General features: G+C 29.0%; 2 protein-coding genes across 12 annotated transcripts in view; one reads left to right on the top strand and one right to left on the bottom strand.

Moving 5' to 3' along the window:
* LOC107167794 (multiple PDZ domain protein-like) overlaps window positions 1-3,661 on the top strand; it is a 71,579-nt gene extending 67,918 nt beyond the window's left edge. For 7 of the 8 annotated variants that reach the window (XM_089219492.1, XM_089219494.1, XM_089219491.1 and 4 more), the window contains one exon: window positions 817-3,661. In XM_089219492.1, the coding sequence (XP_089075618.1) occupies window positions 817-1,090 (274 nt within the window). In that variant the 3' untranslated portion in view covers window positions 1,091-3,661. The remainder of the gene's footprint in view (window positions 1-816) is intronic. The other variant, XM_089219495.1, reaches the window with a different exon arrangement.
* Window positions 2,802-15,830, bottom strand: Dbp73D (putative ATP-dependent RNA helicase Dbp73D). Of its 4 annotated transcripts, none has more exons than XM_089219499.1 (10): window positions 15,440-15,830; window positions 15,238-15,368; window positions 14,970-15,153; window positions 14,719-14,904; window positions 14,457-14,636; window positions 14,066-14,390; window positions 13,813-13,978; window positions 13,614-13,748; window positions 12,667-12,722; window positions 2,802-3,624 (listed from the first exon to the last, which is right to left on the bottom strand). In XM_089219499.1, exons 1-10 carry the CDS (start codon window positions 15,657-15,659, stop codon window positions 3,609-3,611), a joined length of 1,599 nt encoding a protein of 532 aa, XP_089075625.1. In that variant the 5' UTR covers window positions 15,660-15,830; the 3' UTR covers window positions 2,802-3,608. The 4 variants fall into 4 exon arrangements, with proteins under 4 accessions (XP_089075625.1, XP_089075624.1, XP_089075626.1 ...); XM_089219498.1 differs by lacking the exon at window positions 2,802-3,624 and adding an exon at window positions 4,541-4,610; XM_089219500.1 differs by lacking the exon at window positions 2,802-3,624 and adding an exon at window positions 11,104-11,432.
* Between the last annotated feature and the right edge of the window lie 2,512 nt (window positions 15,831-18,342).

The raw sequence follows: 18,342 nt of genomic DNA, 5'->3' as shown, positions 1-18,342 counted from the left end.
TAGGTAAATCTATGTATATAATATTATTTCAATATAAACACTTCTGAAAACTGTCACATCCCGATAAATGTACATTATGCATAATCCGCCCAATTATTGGACGTAGAGAAAGACGGTTTTGCCTTTAGCAAATATTATCATCTTATTTTTACATTTATACGACTATTTTCTTTTCTTCAGTTTTTTTTTCAAATTAGCTACTGAATTCGCTAAATTCGCTCACAAGTTAAACAAGTAGATATAATAAAGTGATAAATTTTATGTTCTACACATATTTTTTAAGAGTGATTTATGGCCCCTTGATAATTTTACTTTATAAAATTACAATATTATTTGACTGAATTATATCCAATTCTATAGTATTGACAGTTCTCAACTCGAACCATTCCACGAAAGATATTTCGCAATCTTTTGTCAACGGTAAAAAATATCAAATGACAAAATGTTCACTATTACTCTTATATAGATGCATTAAAAAGTCGAATTTTATCGTTCCAGTATCTACGGACCCCCCCCCCCCCCCCCGCTCATACGGGGTTTAAAATCCTGCAGTTAAAAAACATGCCGATTTAGGCACCTAAACCTATTTATTAGGTACACTCAATATATACTCAACTATAATTAGGTATATCGGCCGCCGACTATTATTTGTACATTTTTTACATTTTATGTACACTTACCTACCTTGTCCATCGACGGCATCGACTAGGTACTAGGTAACATGATGGTTATGATTGGTATTGGACGACATTACATCGATTATTGACGTATTTTTATTTATTTATTAATTTTTGTTATTATTATACGATCAAACAGCGACTCGGCGGCGTCAATGGAAGATACGCGCACCGTGACGATGGTACGTAGGATGGACGGGTTCGGGTTCAGCGTCGTCGGCGGTCACGGCCACCTGCCGATTTACGTCAAGACGGTGTTCAGCGGCAGCGCGGCCGACTCGAGCGGGCTGTGCCGCGGCGACAGGATCTTAGCCGTCGGTGGCGTACCGGTGGACGGCATGGGACACGATCAGGTGGTCGCCATGCTCAACGAAGCGGTCACGTCCGTCACGCTCACCCTACAGTCGTCGTAGCCTTCCGCGGAGGATTAGTGCGCTTCGAGTACCTCACCTGCTTAGTATTATAAATATTATAACTATAATAAATTGTAAGTGACACCACCGCCGCACTGTTTGTAAACTCGGGGAGATCCATTTAACGTAAGACACTCGGAAAATTATTTCTCCATATGAGTACCATCACTCTATGCTCCTGTTCAACTATACTTTAAATACTTATCTATTATAAGCTAATCGTCCAAAATTCAATTTTTATAATATATCGAAAAAAATTTTTAAAAAACAATAGTTTTAGATATAATGAGTGTCTAACGTTAAATGGATCACACGACGGTATAATATAGGTAATGATATAATCTTTCTCTCGTAGGCTCACGTCTTTGCGTTACAATACCCTTCCACACCATCTTTCAATCCCTCGACAATGATATAAAGATATAAAATGGAATGCGTGTACCCGCGGGTTGTATATAGGTATATTACCTTTGATATCATAATATTGAAGTCTAGGTATGTATATAGATGAGATGATTCAAAAATGGTATTACATAATATTATTAGTATTACAATCCGGGTTTCTGTTTCGATCTGGACAGTAGTCTATTATATATATTCGAACACACACACTAACTTTTGATATCTTTCTCGAGACGGGATCGCCAAAATTTAACCGTAAAATGACAAAATATATATTTATATAGTATCTCCGACGATTGTAGTTCGATCATATCGTATTCTCATTTCTCAATAATAATATTAATATTTACACCATCGCATATTATTGCTGTAGAAATTTAAATCCAAAACATTACCAGTCTGTCGTTTAAATCTCCAAACAGATTTTTCGGATTTTTTTCGTTCGTATATATTATATTCCAGTCCTGTGGTCGCGGCGCGTATAATTCGGATTGAACGATGATGTTCAGTATTTATTTAAATTCGGATCAGCTGGCTGCTAGTAAATGGTATGATCCGCACTAGACATGTTTCAAACACCGTCACCCGCAGTTATGGCTTACTGCATTGCTTTAATTGTGCAGCGGGAGGGGGGGGGGTCACCGAGCTGAGTTGTTTTTCGACGTGCGCGTTTCTTCCCGTCACGTTCTGTAAATATATATATACTGATACGTACTCGGTATAATATTACATAAATATATAATAGTAATATATAACCTGACCCTCCCCCCCTCCCCCAAAGCAAACGGTTCAATTAAATTGTTTTTCTGTAATTCACATTTACCCCTTTACATACAAAATGTGTGTGCATAGGTCTCACGCCCTTACCTATTATATGCGCTGTAGCAGAAAGAACTGATAATGTAAACTGATATTGTTAGTGTTGATAACGTCGACTGTCGGTTATATCTGTTACACTCGCACGTGGTAAAACTTTGAATAATTACGTGTTCAAACAAAAAAAAAAAACGGCAAAGCAGTATTCCCTCTTGGAAATCTTTGGAAATTACGTGGTAACTTTGCAGTTTTCTCTTCGCCAGAGACCAAACTCGACGATTTTAAATTTTAATATACATAATAATAATTATTATTATTTTAAGAAAACTTGGGACTCTGTTTTTTTTTTTGCTTAGACGTTTCTAAATGTATTGTACTACTGTGCCTATACCCTACCACATTCGTCTCGTTTTCGTTTTGTTCTCGTAATATTGTATAATATCTAAATCGACGCACCTATTATAATATAATATGTATATACAGTGCTCAAATTGGGAAGGGGATGATAAAGTGTAAAAAAAAAAATGTACATTATCTGAGTATTTAAATGTCCTATTGATTAAGATGATATAATCAAAAGGGGTAATCGTAATATTTTTAATTTTAAAAATTAGAGGCTCCATTCCCCCACCCTTAAAAAAAGCACTGTATAAATATTATACATTTATTAATTTATACAATAGTCAGCTATATATTATTCGACAGTGTTAATAGTAAAATACCTAAATCATATAGTAATAACAATTATAATAATATATGTAGACTTTACACTTGCACAATACAAAACATTATATTAGGTACATTATTTAAGGTGTTGTAAATTGTTAAATTTTATACCAAACTTGTTATTAACTTCGTTTAGTATATTATATATAAAACATTATTTGTCTTTTGTGATAATAGAATTAAGACTGAACATAAATTAATCGTTTAAAAATGATAAGAACATTTTTACTAATTTTTTTGGTCTCAACCTAATTTAGGTGCACCTTCTGACAGGGTCACGCGTTTCTTGCATAAACTTTGTAGAGTAATAATATTATATATTATATAAAGGCACTTTTAACATTTTTATTAAAATCAACTCAAAATCAGTGTGCCAATTATTATTATTATTATTATTATTATTATATTACATTCAATTTGTTATGAAATTAGATATAAAACTAACTTTGCATTCATTTTGTTGTAGCTGAATGGCTTATATTCAAATTTGTTATCGTCATTATCGATACATTTTTTTTGGACATTTTATCTAAGGATATTAGTTTATTTCTTTAAATTGTATAACGTTGAATATCTAACAAAATTTCTGTCTGAAAAGTAAATAATTAAACATTTAAGTATATTCTATATGTGTGTATTTTTTTAAGAACCTTATTTAATGTCCAATTACATTGGCACAATTTTAATAAAAAAAAAACTAAGGCTTATAAGAAGTTTTTGATACATAAACATGAACATTATTTGAGAGTACTAATTTTGAAATTGGGCATTCTAGTACTCCCTAATCCCCCCTATTTGCGCCTATGTCCAATTGTCATTATTAATTTGTATTCTATGCGATTGTTGAGTATAGTTATAAACTTTGATGGTTCATACACTCATACTTATAATATATTTAGGAATCTCTTAGGTATTATCATTGATTATACATATTATAGATAGCTCACTGAGCGGTTTTTCGGCGGCTTACTATTTGGACAGCACCGTTATACAGCGCTGCGTATGTGTTTTTAATTATGGACATAACCGTTGAAATCGCTAGTAGTCATTGCTACGGCCGCAGCTACCACACTGTTAATTATTGCTGTAATATGCGAATTACGAATATGCCCACTGCCCAGCGTTTCTGACTGTTGCCCGACTATACTTTTGTTAAATTGAACTGAGTGTCTGAGTATATTGCATAGGCGTCACATTGTAGGGGACTTCTACATTGTTTTATGCCTTTATGGCGCAAGGGTACAATTTTGCTACCACAAAATAAATAATGCCATTGATTATATGATACTGATACAATTTTTTTTTAATAAACAGAAGGCAATTTTTTGTCAGTTATTTATTTTTGCTACCCCAGAGTTTTGTCAAATTTTGACACCCGTGATATATTGAATTACAATTCAACGATATAATAATACATCTAAAGTAAATTATTCTGTTAGAAAATGAATAATAAAAATAAACTAAATATCAAACATTCAAACACTAATAGAAACTTATATTAAGGATATCGCAGTGCACCAATTATTGTTTACAATCTGAACGAGGTGCGACATTGTAACACGCTACACGCCTATTTCTGGAAAAATAATTATTTTTAAACATTTTAAGACTGATATATTTAAATGTATAGTGTTGTCCTATGATATTTGGAATTTTGTTTATTAGTTTTTACATTCAATATTCATTACACCGTTGGCTGCGTTGAATTGAACATGTCAACTCGTTCCTTTTGCTTTTAACTTGTTATCAATAAATTTCAATTTTATTAAATTAAATAATTAACTTTCACAGTATTACATTATTACAATACTGTTTATTTTTTTTTCGAACGTACTTAATAAGGAAAGGAATATAAATGTCAGGAAGAAAATGCTCTTTTGCTAATTGCAAAAATGCACACAGAAGTTCAAATAAAGGGTTACGTTTTCATACATTTCCATCGAATACTGATTTAATAAAAAAATGGATTATTAATTCTGGTATGTATTTAGATGTATTTATTTATCAACTCATTATTTATACGAATAATCTTAATGTATACTTAATGATTAATAATTGCTAACCAGTAACCATACTATCATAATATTTTTAACAAGTAATTATTTTTATTCGAACTACGATTTACTTAAATCTATCTACTTAGATTAAGATTTTTGATTCACAATTTTCCTTTTAGGGAACATTGAGTTGGACTTACTAAGCCCAAAACAGTTAAAAAAAAAGTTTATATGCTCAGAACATTTTGATAAAGACCAATATAGCAATCAAAATGATGTTAAATCGAGACTCAATGCTAATGCTATACCCAAAAGGAACTATGAAGGTAAATTTACAACACCCCCCCCCCCCCCCACCAATATATTATTTTTTAAATACTGCATTTAAATAAATTATTTTATTATAATCTAGTCAAAAAAGTTGATGACCCAGTTTTAAAGACAACGTTGGACACTAATTTAAGCTCACCCAAATCTTGGAGATGGAAAATCTCCAATGCTTCTGAAATAAAAGCACATGCTAATAGTAATGTCAACGAAATATTGGATACGACTCCGACTAAGTTTAAAAAAGCGGGTAAGTAGATGTCGCTCTGCTGTAGAGTAGGTTACTATATAGAAGATCAATATAATCAGTGGCGTATACACACATTTTGTGTGTGTGTGTGGGGGGGGGGGGGGTCAGAAAAAAAATTTAAACCTATCACATTAAAATAATAAATAACAAAATATAGGTAATTACACTATGTCCCAAAAGTCCCGTATCACACTTAATATTTCCATGTAAAATCATTATATTTAAACGCGGTTTTTTTTACAGTACTAAGTATAAAAATTTTGATTGAATTGCATAAAAATATAAAATTCATTTTTGTTCTTTTAAAAATTAAAAAATTTTTACGCATTTAAGAATTTAAAATTTTTAAGATGCCATTTTGTTGAACATATTTTTTAAAACAGTTCAAAAAAAAAATTAAATAAAAATTGACCAAGTTAGAGCAAGTTATGTTTTTGAATAATTGTAGTAAAAAAAATCAATTGTTTCACATTTCAATAATGAAATATCTAATTTCAGCACACGACAATAATTTTACATTCCTAATTAATGTTTTGATTTGAATAGAAATAAAAATAGCCGTGTTATATCGATTGCTAAACAGTGAAATTGGTTACCTATTTTCAAGTATTTTAATTATTATGAAGTGAAATATCATAATTTTAGGTTCAATTCATGATAATTAAAAAACTTAAAAATAGGTAACCAGTTTCATTGTTTTACATTTTTTTACTACAATTATTCAAAAACATAACTTGCTCTAACTTGGTCAATTTTTATTTAATTTTTTTTTAACTGTTTTAAAAAATATGTTCAACAAAATTGCCATTTTAAAAATTATAAATTCTTAAATGCGTAAAAATTTTTTTGGAAAATTTTTGAATTTTTTAAAGAAAAAAATTAATTTTATGCCATTCAATCAAAATTTTTATACTTAGTACTGTAAAAAAAACCGCGTTTAAATATAGTGATTTTACATGAAGATATTAAAGGACAAAGCGTAACCATAAATATTTAAATTTGCGTTTAAATAATATAATAAAGTATAAAATTAATTTATTAGGTGTATTATAAGTTCTATACTATATTAGTATATACATAATAAATTAAATACATGCGAAATATAAAATTGAAAATTGTCGAGTGAAGCGAGACATTTTTTTTTTTGTAATAATAATTATTTTTTTTTTTTTTTTTATTAGAATATTTACAATCTATGCTACAATAGGCATAATAAGCAAATTTGAACAAATACATAAATTTATTTTTACAACATGAACACATGAGGAGGGAGGCCATCCAGTGATAGAACCCAACGTTATTTAAATAATTATTATATAATAATATATTATATCGGTCTGCTGAATTTGGTTTTGGTAGTTTGGTTTTACTAGTTGATAGCATGCCTTTCAAAAAGTTGAAAAGACGCCCCTGAATTAAACAATTATAGTAGGTTTAAACAATTTATTTAATTTTTTCTCGATGTTTCCTTGTAATGCGCTAACACTAAGAACACTATTTTATAAAATTTAAAAAAAAGACAAATGGGGGGATCTGACCCCCACATCCCCTCCCTTGTATACGCCCCTGGATATAATGGATGGTGTTAAATTTGAATTCAATAATATATCATTGTATACGAAAAACGATTCTGAAAAAACCGGCGAGCATCCAATGTCTAATTTCAAACGATCATAAAGATTTAGTTTGACTTTCTGGGAAGTTTTTTTTTCTTTAAAAAAGGTAGAAAAACTTATGGAGAATCTCTTGTCAAATTTTAAAATCTTAGACACTATCCAAATTTTTTTTATGAATTTCTAGATAAAAAAAACTGCGAAATTTTATGATTTGTACGTATTTTTTTCTTATTTCGAACTTTAGACGCTAATAAAAAACAATCAAATATTTGCTTTCAACTTTTTTTTTTTAATTTTCACTTAAAACAAGTTTTGAAGAATCTTCGCTCAGAATTTAAACGCTAGAAATGTCGTTGTAGGTATGTAAAATTGTATCAATTGCAGTCGAATATTTTCTTTTATAGTGGCTCAGAATGTTCAGATTTGTGCGCATACGAGGACGTTACACCCGCATGTGTTGCCTCCGTCTTATAAGTGTGTAATATCGCAAGTTATATACTCAGTAGAATTTACCTCTTATAAAATTTAAAGGTAAGATTAGATTATTATCTTGGCAATGTATATGCTTTTTATTATTTTTTAATTTTAAAGCGAATTGTGAGTATCATAAAATTGTAAATTCTTCGGACATCTTAAAATACTCACAACTCGCTTTAAAATTAAAATCTGGAAAATGGAATTGCCTGGATTTTACCTTTAAATTTTACAAGTGGTCAATTCACTCTAATTTTTAAACTAACGGAGCTACACGTATTCTGCCAATTGCAAAATTTGCTATGTTACGCACTTATAAGACGGAGGCAACACATGCGGACATCGCGTCCTCTTAACATACTTAACTGATTTATCATATAGCATGGTAAATAAGCCCATGAGCTCAAATATTACTTAAATTATGGGTAGAATACAAATTATGATCTAATAAATCATTTATTTTTAGGTTCCCTGGGTCATAACAATACTTTATTTTCGCCAAACGTTTTAAAAGTATTAACTCCTACGAATAAATATGAAAATAATTTCAAAATGCATACTCCAACAATGTCTCCAAAATCAACGTTTGTATTCTGTAACAGTCCTTCGTTATCAATTTCACCAAGTACAAAAGCTTGGGTTTCAGAACTAACAACTATTCCAAGTCCACAGAAAGCTCTAGATTCCACTGTAAATTATAAAAGCTTAAGTCCAAAAAAATTACAAGATAAAAATAAAATTCTCCAAGAAAAACTGAAAAACTCTAGAAAATTATTAAAACGAAATAGAGCAGTTATTGCATCGTTAAAAAAAAAAGTTGAAATAAAACGTAATATGGAAAAAAATCAAAATCATAATTTATTTAGTCAAGTGCATTTTCCTTCTGCTAATTCAAAAGCTCTCATGTCCATGCAAATTATACATAAAAAGCGTAAACCTTGGTTAAAGGCTGAAAAAAGATTTGCACTATCACTCTTTTATAAATCACCTTCGACGTATAAATATATGCGAAAAAGTGGTATAGTTTTACCTGGTGAAAGTACAGTGCGCCGATGGTTAAAATCTATAAATTTCCTTCCTGGTTTTAACAAGGAGTACTTATATCATATAAAATTGAAAGTGTCAGAAATGTCTAATAGTGATAAAAAATGTATTATTTTACATGATGAGATGTCAATAATGACAGATATTGAGTATAATAAATCTCTAGACTTAATCGAAGGTTTTGAAGACTTGGGTCCCTTAGGTCGTACACCAAAAGTAGCTAAACATGCATTGGTCATTATGGTTAGAGGACTGTACAAAAATTGGAAATTCCCTTTGTGTTATTTTTTGGCTAACAACGGTGTTAATGGGAACCACCTAAGTATTTTAATAAAAGAAAGTGTAAAATGCATAGTTGACGTCGGATTACTACCAACATCTATTGTGTGTGATCAGGGGACACAAAACCAAAAGTTGTTTACGCTTCTCGGTGGAACTGAAGTAAATCCCATTACTGAAATACATGGTCAAAAAATCCATCTTTTATATGATATTCCACATCTAATAAAAAGTCTCAGAAATAATCTACTAACAGGAAATGTACAGATTAAAAATAAAATAATATCTTTTGGCGACGTGATTAAGACATACGAGATTGATATAAAAAATAATACAGCAAGGGCAATGTGTAAACTGTCATCTGTACATCTTTATCCGAATCCTTTTCAAAAGATGTCATGTAAATTAGCAATCCAAATTTTCAGTAATAGTGTCGCGGCTGCAATTAAAACATGTATTCAAACGGGAGAGTTAAAATCAAATACTGCAAAAGATACGGCAGAATTTTTACTCTTAATAAATAATGTATTTGATGTCTGTAACAGTAAAAATTTATATGATATGAACTTAAATAGACGACCATTAAGCAATAACAATCATCATTTATTTAAAATTATTAAAAAAACCATATCAGAATTTCAAGACGCTAAAAAAATTAGTCACAAGGACAAAAAAATATCAGTACCACCGTGTTTTAAGGGTATGATTTGGTCTTTAACATCTGTACTTAATTTATATGAATCAGAATTATTAGATTTTCACAATAATATTCAACCAGAAAATAATAATAAAGAATACTTCTTATTAACAAATAGACTAAACCAAGACCCATTAGAAAATATGTTTTCTATAGTAAGACAAAAAAACGGATATACAAGGAACCCGACTGCTAGAATGTTTCGTAGTTGCTTTGCAAGTATTTCTTCTTTTTCTCTAATGAAGGCGTCGGAAAAATGTAATTGTGAGTTAGACCAAGACGATTTTTTAACTGTGGACATATTAAACGATGTAGACGTAACGCAAAATCAAACTAACGTAAATCACCAAGAATCTGAACCAGTAGAAGAATATAAAAATAATAATAGTAGTAATATAGTTTTTCAAAACTCATCATATAGTTCGTCCTCGTCAGAATCTGAACCTGAATATATGCAAAATTCCAAAACAACACTAGAAGATTGTTCAATTACATACTTTGCTGGGTATTTGGCTAAACGTTGTGTTGACAATTTTAATTGTATAGACTGTACAAATATTATGTTAACTGACACAGAAGACAACGATCCAAATAAAATGTTGATTTTGTACAAAACTTTTGAACATATTGATCCATTAGGAACTGGAGGCTTAAAATTGCCATCTAATTGGCAAATAAATGTGTGTCGCATAAGTTTGACAATATTTGAAAAACATTTTGAAAACATAAAAAGTGAAAATAAAATTCTATCAATACTGAAAAATTTGATTTTAACAAAATTAAATAAGAATAATATGCTAGAATTTAAAAATTTCCCATGTCAGCAGCATGTAGATTATATGATTAATCTTTTATTGATTATTCGTATATATAAAGAATGTAAATGGCAAAAAAAGCAGATACATAACTCAATTAAAAAGATACCAAAATTAAGAATATTTCAACATCAATAAACACAACAACCAACACAAAATAGTTTATTTTTTTATTGTTAATTTATCTATTTTTTTGGATAATTTTAAAACATTTTTAAATTGTCTATATTTTAATGTAAATTAGTACTTAGTAGTTAGTAGTTACCTTATTTTGTTCAAAGAAAACACGTGCAAGTGACAATAATATGTAAAAATCTATTATCTGCCTCAGAAGTTTTATCTTTATTTACTTGTATTTTATATTTTGTATATTTATGACCGATGTAAATAAAATGTCCTGTTATGTTTTACAGATTATTTTACAATAATTCATAAAAAATTAAAATAGATATACCTACGGTTTGTTAAACATTTTTTTTATTCCAGCAACATCGATTTATGGTGACCTTGTATTAAATTTTTAATATTTTTTACTTAGAAAAGCATTAGTTGACATAAATAAAAAAAAAATTAAAAAAAAATAATACATTGTTATAATTTATTAAACAGAATAATAATATGGGTCGATCAAAAATGCTCAAATAAACAATTTAATTATTATTAGCTTATATCGGAAACGTGCACGACAATGCGACGGGTTATGGACAAGGGCAATACAATCAATACATAAATCATGATAGCTACCAGCTGGTGACGATAAAAACCTGTTATCCCCGTTCCGAACTCGATCATAGTTATGGTGACTGGAATGAAATACGAATTTATTAATGTTCTTGGCTCTTATCGCCATCTACCGAGAGTTTTATTGTATGCCGCCGAAAAACCGCTCAGTGAGCTATCTATAATATGTATAATCAATGGTATTATATAATGATACACATAAATTGAATGTATTATGGGTTATGAGTTTATGACATCTGGTGGTGTCTATAGCTTGATAACAAGAATTAAAAATAAAATGAAAATATGCAATAAAGATATGAGTCATGGAGTCAGATTTGGTAAAGTTCATTTAAGAAAATAATTATTATTTTTAACTAGTTTTCAATACTACCAGAGCAACATTTAAAGAGGGGGAGGGGAATTGCATCGGAGCGGTAAATGTTGAAAGATCAACATAAAATAAAAAATTAAGGTGGCATATTTTAATTTGCCCCAGGGCGGAAACATAGCTTAACACAGAATTGAAAACTACTAAACATTATATTGTATTAACATCATAGGCGTAAGGTAAAATTCTTGGAAAGGGAAATCTGTAGTAAAAAATAAATATCTCTATGCTTTTTACCCAAAAGACACTATTGCCCTCATCAAATTATGCCTATGATTAACATTGTATTTTAAATTTAAAGAATTACTCAAAATACTTTAATTAACTATAAACATTTGTGTATGTTTACAACTTTTAATTAAAACATTCTGAATTATACATTTTTATTTGATTAATGATTATTAAAATTTTATATCACAACTAATAAATTACATTACTATTGGTAAAATTCATGTAACTGTAATTAAATATACAATACAACCCCAAAGGCCAAATCCAATATCACATGTAATAATTTAAAATTATTAATTATTGAAATTCAAATAGAGTACAAAATAGTACCTAAATTAGGATGACAACCAAGCTATTCATTAAAAAAAGAAAATTTGAAATTTGAAATCATCACTTTTTAGGAAATATAAGAGATCATCATTCAATCAAGCGATGAAAAAATTGTATTTTAATTTTTAAGAATTAATTTGTGTCTTACATCGTCTCATTGTAAGTTTTAATTCAATAGTTTTCATATAGATATACACTAAAGTTGAAAAAGATGTATATTCTACTTAATCCTAAAAGTAGTATGTAATCTGTTTATCCATAAAATAAATATTAGAATGTATATCAGTTAATATATTGCAATTAGTAAAATTGCACTTGTTAATTACTTTTTCCTGATTATTTATACTGTCTTGTTAGACTAATGAAAAAAGGAAAAAAATATAATATAAAAACAAAATATATTGGTAAAATATTATATTCATAAATACTAGGTTTATATAATAAAAAAAAAGTGATATTACTTTTTGAGTTGTTTGTTCCTCCTCAATCTTTTTTTACCAACAGTTTTTGGTTTTTGCTAGTTTACAAATAACAAATTAGTGTAAAATAAAATATCATATACCTAAATATACTCTACTCCCTAACTCCATTTAAGTTTAAGCACTTTCACACATTCAGACTGATTCTCTAGAATAACAGTTGACAATTTTTTTATATCCCCATACTAGCTACACAGTTAGATAATATTCATGTTCTATTAAAACCAAATAACTTTATTTTTTCTTATCAAAAATGTGTAGGTTATTTTACAAGTATGTAATTTTATTTTATAATTAATTATAACGTTATGATAATATAAGCATTTAATGTGCAACAATAAAATAAAAATATGCATGAATATTATTCATATTATTATATTCAATCAAATAATATTTAAGTAACGTGAATAATAATCAATTTCATTTTTTTTTTTTATAAAGGGAGATGTTATTTGTACCTATACCACTTATGACTTTATGAGCTTTACATGGGTTGACAAACCTTGTACTAAAACGTCCAGAACCCCCTGAGATTGTGCCAAGTGCTGTGTGATTGGTCACCTACTGCCATTCATACAAGCGATTAAAGAAATAAAATCATTTTTGAAAATATTTTTTGACTCAAAAGAATGTTTCCTCATATGGTTCTTAAGTTCAGGCATCAATAATATAAAAATAAAAAATAAAATACCAATTACCATATAAATGCAGGAAAAACATATACACACTCAGTATCGAGAAAATGTCAATAATACAGTTTATCATGTATAGTGTATACACTGTGTAGTTTTACAACATTCAATTCCAGAACTCATAATCAATAACTTTATTGAGGGAAGCTGCAGAGCAGTAAGCGGTTTTCTTTGGTTAAGTGGGTAAATTTAAATGGAGTTAGAAAGATTGATTCAAATTTGAAAAATTATACTTACAATTGATTCAGTTTTAATAGCTTTTAATGCATCAATATAAATTTGTTCATATTGTTCCAAGTCAGAAATGTTGACTTTCATATTTTTTATATTAGTTTTACCCGCAGAGTTTAAAACATTTTCAAAAAGTTCTTTCTGAAAAAGAAATTAATTTAAAAGTAATAAAAATGAAATTATAATATTATGATAATAACATTACATGTTCTGGAGTGACAAATGTAATAGCTTTCCCTTTATGACCAGCACGCGCTGTTCTACCAATTCGATGTATATAGTTTTTCGGATATTTTGGTACATTGTATAAAATTACGCAAGATATCCTTTCAATATCTATGCCTCGAGCTAATGAATCTGTGCAAATTAATCTGTAAAATATATACCAACAATAAATTAATTTATATACATAAAAAAAAAACAATAATAATAGTAATAATAATATAATGTGAACTTACACATCAATTTTACCATCTGAAAATTGTCTAATATAACCAGAATGATTTTTTTGTGATATATCAGAAGAAATTTCATTAACCCTTATTGGCGAATTATCTGTATCAAATTCACTGAGTTTGCATAAAAGTCTAGTTAAACGATGCACTTCTATTTTTGATTTGACAAAACATATCACCCTTCTTAGGCCTTTACTTCTTATCAAATGATACAGCGTTAGAGGTTTATTTTCTTCTGGACACAGCACCATGTATTCTTTGAGTTCTTTGGGTGTTGTGTATTTTCCCACAAAGTCACCTCGTACAGGTTCATCGGTGCCAGTTGTGTCTAATATAATTTTAAATTAATTAAATTTTATTTTAAGTTTAATCATAATGTTTAAGTTCAAATTACCAGTAGATAATTGAGAATTATTTCTTTTTATAATTGAAGTAAATAATTTAGGTTCAAAGAGTTTAAGAAACTTTAATTTTTCAGGATCTTGAGTAAGTGTTGCTGAAAATAATAATCTCTGTGTTCTTTGTGGTGACTCACTTAATGTGTTTAAAGTACATATTGTAGGCCCACTATATGCTAAACAAACATAATGTTTCAGTATATTTATAAATGTAATTTAGTATAATAAAAAGTAAAAATAAATATTTATGTAAAATACCTAAGCTATCATTAACTTTATGTAACCACTCATTTTGTAATATATTAGTAAAACTGTCAGCTTCATCCAAGACAAGAAATCTAAGGTTTTTCAGAGAAAATCCTTCAGTGTAATACAAATGATCAACTAACCGTCCTGGAGTGGTCACGATGATATCAACAAGATCTGTCCATCCAAGGCTGATATCTATAATTATTAAATTGGTATAGTAATTATAATAAATTTGTAAATGTTATTTAAAATTTGTATACCATATTGCAACATCCTTTCCTTTTCTTTTTCTAGAGTCATGTTTTTAGATTCCAAAAGAAGCACCCTTAAATCAAATGCATTTTTAATGTAATATAGAAACACTTTGAATACTTGAACAGCCAAGTCTTTGGTTGGCAATACGATAAGAGCGCGGAGTTGATGTCTAGAGAATGACTTTAACGTCTATGATAATCAAATTAAAATAATATAAAAATATGAATCTTTGACCAAGCTAAATTAATTTTGTTTTTAATAAGTACACCAAACCTGTATTATAGGAAGAACGTAGGAGAGAGTTTTTCCACTGCCAGTAGGTGCTGAAATACATATATCCCTGAGCCATCTGAAGTCCCAATGTTTTTGAGTTTTAATTATCCATGGTACTAGTTGATTTTGAACTGCAATAAACGTGTATTGTGATCAACATGTGACTAAGTCTAAGCTGTAATTTGAATATGGTTTAAATTACCAGGGAAAAAATGTGTACATCCTTTATTTTTAAGTTTTTGAACTAAAGCGGGATCCAATTCTGGAATGCCGTCAATGGGAACTTCTAGGTGTTTTAAATCGACCGATACAACTGTAGGTTTGGCCAGCCAGTCTGGTAGAACTCGTTTTACCTTTTTATTTTTCTTGAACCCATGCGTGTCGATCAACGTGAATTCTGATGATGGTATAGTGGTGTCCATACCGTAATATTAGTGTTATTGTTTTTAATTTTTGTAATCATACGTAAAAACGCAGTTAACTAAATTTATTCGACTACCTAGTTTAGTATCTACAACATAGAATATCAAATCGTACATGACATCGACACGACGACACGTGCATTTTTGTTATTATTTGATCCACAACTGTTAGTGTTAACACTGTTAAGAGTGTTAACAGAAAGTCAGTATCAGTCATAGAGTAATATTATAGAGAGGCCGGCCTTACGATCGAGATTTGAAGCGAACTAGGTGTACTTCCAGTGTTACCTCAACATACAATAAGTACTATTGTACTGTCTTCATTATTATATTGTTTAATGCATTTTGAAACTTATTATTGTACAATGGGAATATTGTATCAAAATATTGTTATATTATTATAATAATAAATATTATATTATAAAAAATACTTTAATCATTGATAAAAGATATTTTGAGTACCTATAAGATTATTAAGATTCAAAATACATGATACATATAATAAATATATGTTAAATGGTATTATAATTTTATTGTATTATGACATTATGTACATTGTACCTACACACTACTGTGTGCCCATTGTCCACAAAGTGTATACTCTATAGTTCAAAATAATTTTGTTATAAAATACTTACCTACATAGATCTATAGTACTCATTACTCAATATATATTTTCAATGCTGTTAGTGGAATATGAGACTAAACTATTAAATCAATCATAAATTCCTATAGTATACAATCTTTTAACTCTGGTATTTTACTCATACACAGTTTGGTTGTTTGATATATGAAAAGGTTTTTTTTTTTTTTAAATAAGAAGTGTATATAATTTTTGTATTTGATATAATATATTATGTTTAATCAGTCAATAAAATAATAATTGTACAATACAATAAATAATATTAGAATATTAGAATAAAATGGTAATTTAATGATAATAATCACACAAATAACAATATAAAAATAATTAAAATAATAATAACCATACAATACCTATACAAATAACAATATCAAAGTAATTAAAATAATAATAATAGTTCTATAAGAGTGTTAATTTATTTTTTAGTATAATCATAAATCATAACATAATATTATATACCTATATATTAAAGAAATAGTGGTTTAAAAAACTATAGGTTTGAAATTAAAATTTACTGTCCTCTAAATAATGTAATTTTATTGTACCAAGTTATTAAAAGTAATTTGTTTCTCTTTACTCTTAGAGTTTTGTGTTCTACCACACAAATTACAGCTTGGCATTGCAATTCAAATTAAAACTGTACTTGAAATGTATAGAATTAATAATTTAAAGACGCACAACAAAGTCGATAAAGTAAACAACAACTAACAAGTAAAAATTGCCCGGCTTCACTTTCTTAACACGTACGGTATACACTATGCCCTCTCTATATTACTCTATGGTATCAGTCAAAGATTTCTATATTAAATAGATAAGTAAAAGCATTGATTAAGTATCAATGGTAAAAGTAACTCTGGAGTCTGGGTATATTTAATTGAAGCCGGGTTTCGCCATTTTCTTGATTGGCAAATGGCAAATACTGTTCTATGCAAATATGAAATAGTATGCTATATGATAATAATATGTACTGGCTGCCATCCTTAGAGCAATAAAACTCGGAAACTCGAAGGCCCGTGAAACTCGCTGTGAGTGGGTGGTTATGTGTTATGTTATCTATGGGTGGTGTTGGCTCATAGCTTAGATCATATAGATATAGATCATATGATCTAAGGCTCATAGAGTAATGCTCTAAACTCAACTCCACAACAACTCTATGTGTTGGTTGGAAACGATGTCGTAATCACGGACTAAGATAGTATGGACCAAGGTTAATATTAACCTTGAGTATGGACTGGAAACGAACACCTAATCATGCCGGGTCCGCTCATGGGCTTATAACCACCTTGGTAGCCAGCGTTCTCTTCCGTCATACAGCATTTCGTATAATTATGGTATAATATAAGCCAATAGGAATGGCCCATCCAGATCTTTAATACTTATATTAATTTGATACGTGCCAACTAATACTAGAGCACTATAAAAGTTTATAGTATAGTGCATTTATAGTGCCTTACTAATACCGGTTAGGAAATTACTTGTGTGGAGCCAAACACATATTATTTATTATCAGTATATTTTGTTAAGATATTCATGACAATAATGATGAATTTATTAGAATAATTATCAAATTATAAATGATTACAAAATTGTTGAGTAAGTATACACATTTTTAAATTATATTATTTATTATTACATTATTTTACTGTTTTTTTAGGTAATATACTCCTAGATATTATTCTAACCTATATGTATATCTGACGAAAATGTATATTTATAACTTGTTTGAATTTGAGTAAAACTGATTTCGCCCAACTCAATATTTATGAGCAAAAATTCCAATACACAAATTTTCGTATGTCAAAAAATGGAAATGAGGATCTCATAGTCGCATAGCCTCGGGAGGCGTACATGATGAGTTACCAACCTCTCGCCAACTGTAACCGCCAGATTTATATGTATTTATATGTATGCGACCCTCAAAGAAAAACTGAAACAAGTTATGGACCGTGTAGGTAAAAAGGTTGCTGACTCCTGTAGTTAATATTATCAAAAGTTCGAATGTTGTTCGCTAGGCAGTAAGCACGCATAGTGCGCCATTCA

Source organism: Diuraphis noxia, unplaced genomic scaffold (assembly GCF_037042655.1).
Source record: "Diuraphis noxia isolate RWA-SAM2 unplaced genomic scaffold, SU_Dnox_SAM2 contig0002, whole genome shotgun sequence".
Lineage (NCBI taxonomy): Eukaryota > Metazoa > Arthropoda > Insecta > Hemiptera > Aphididae > Diuraphis > Diuraphis noxia.
Note: the sequence above shows the minus strand (reverse complement) of the source record. Positions and strands in the feature narration are given on the sequence as shown.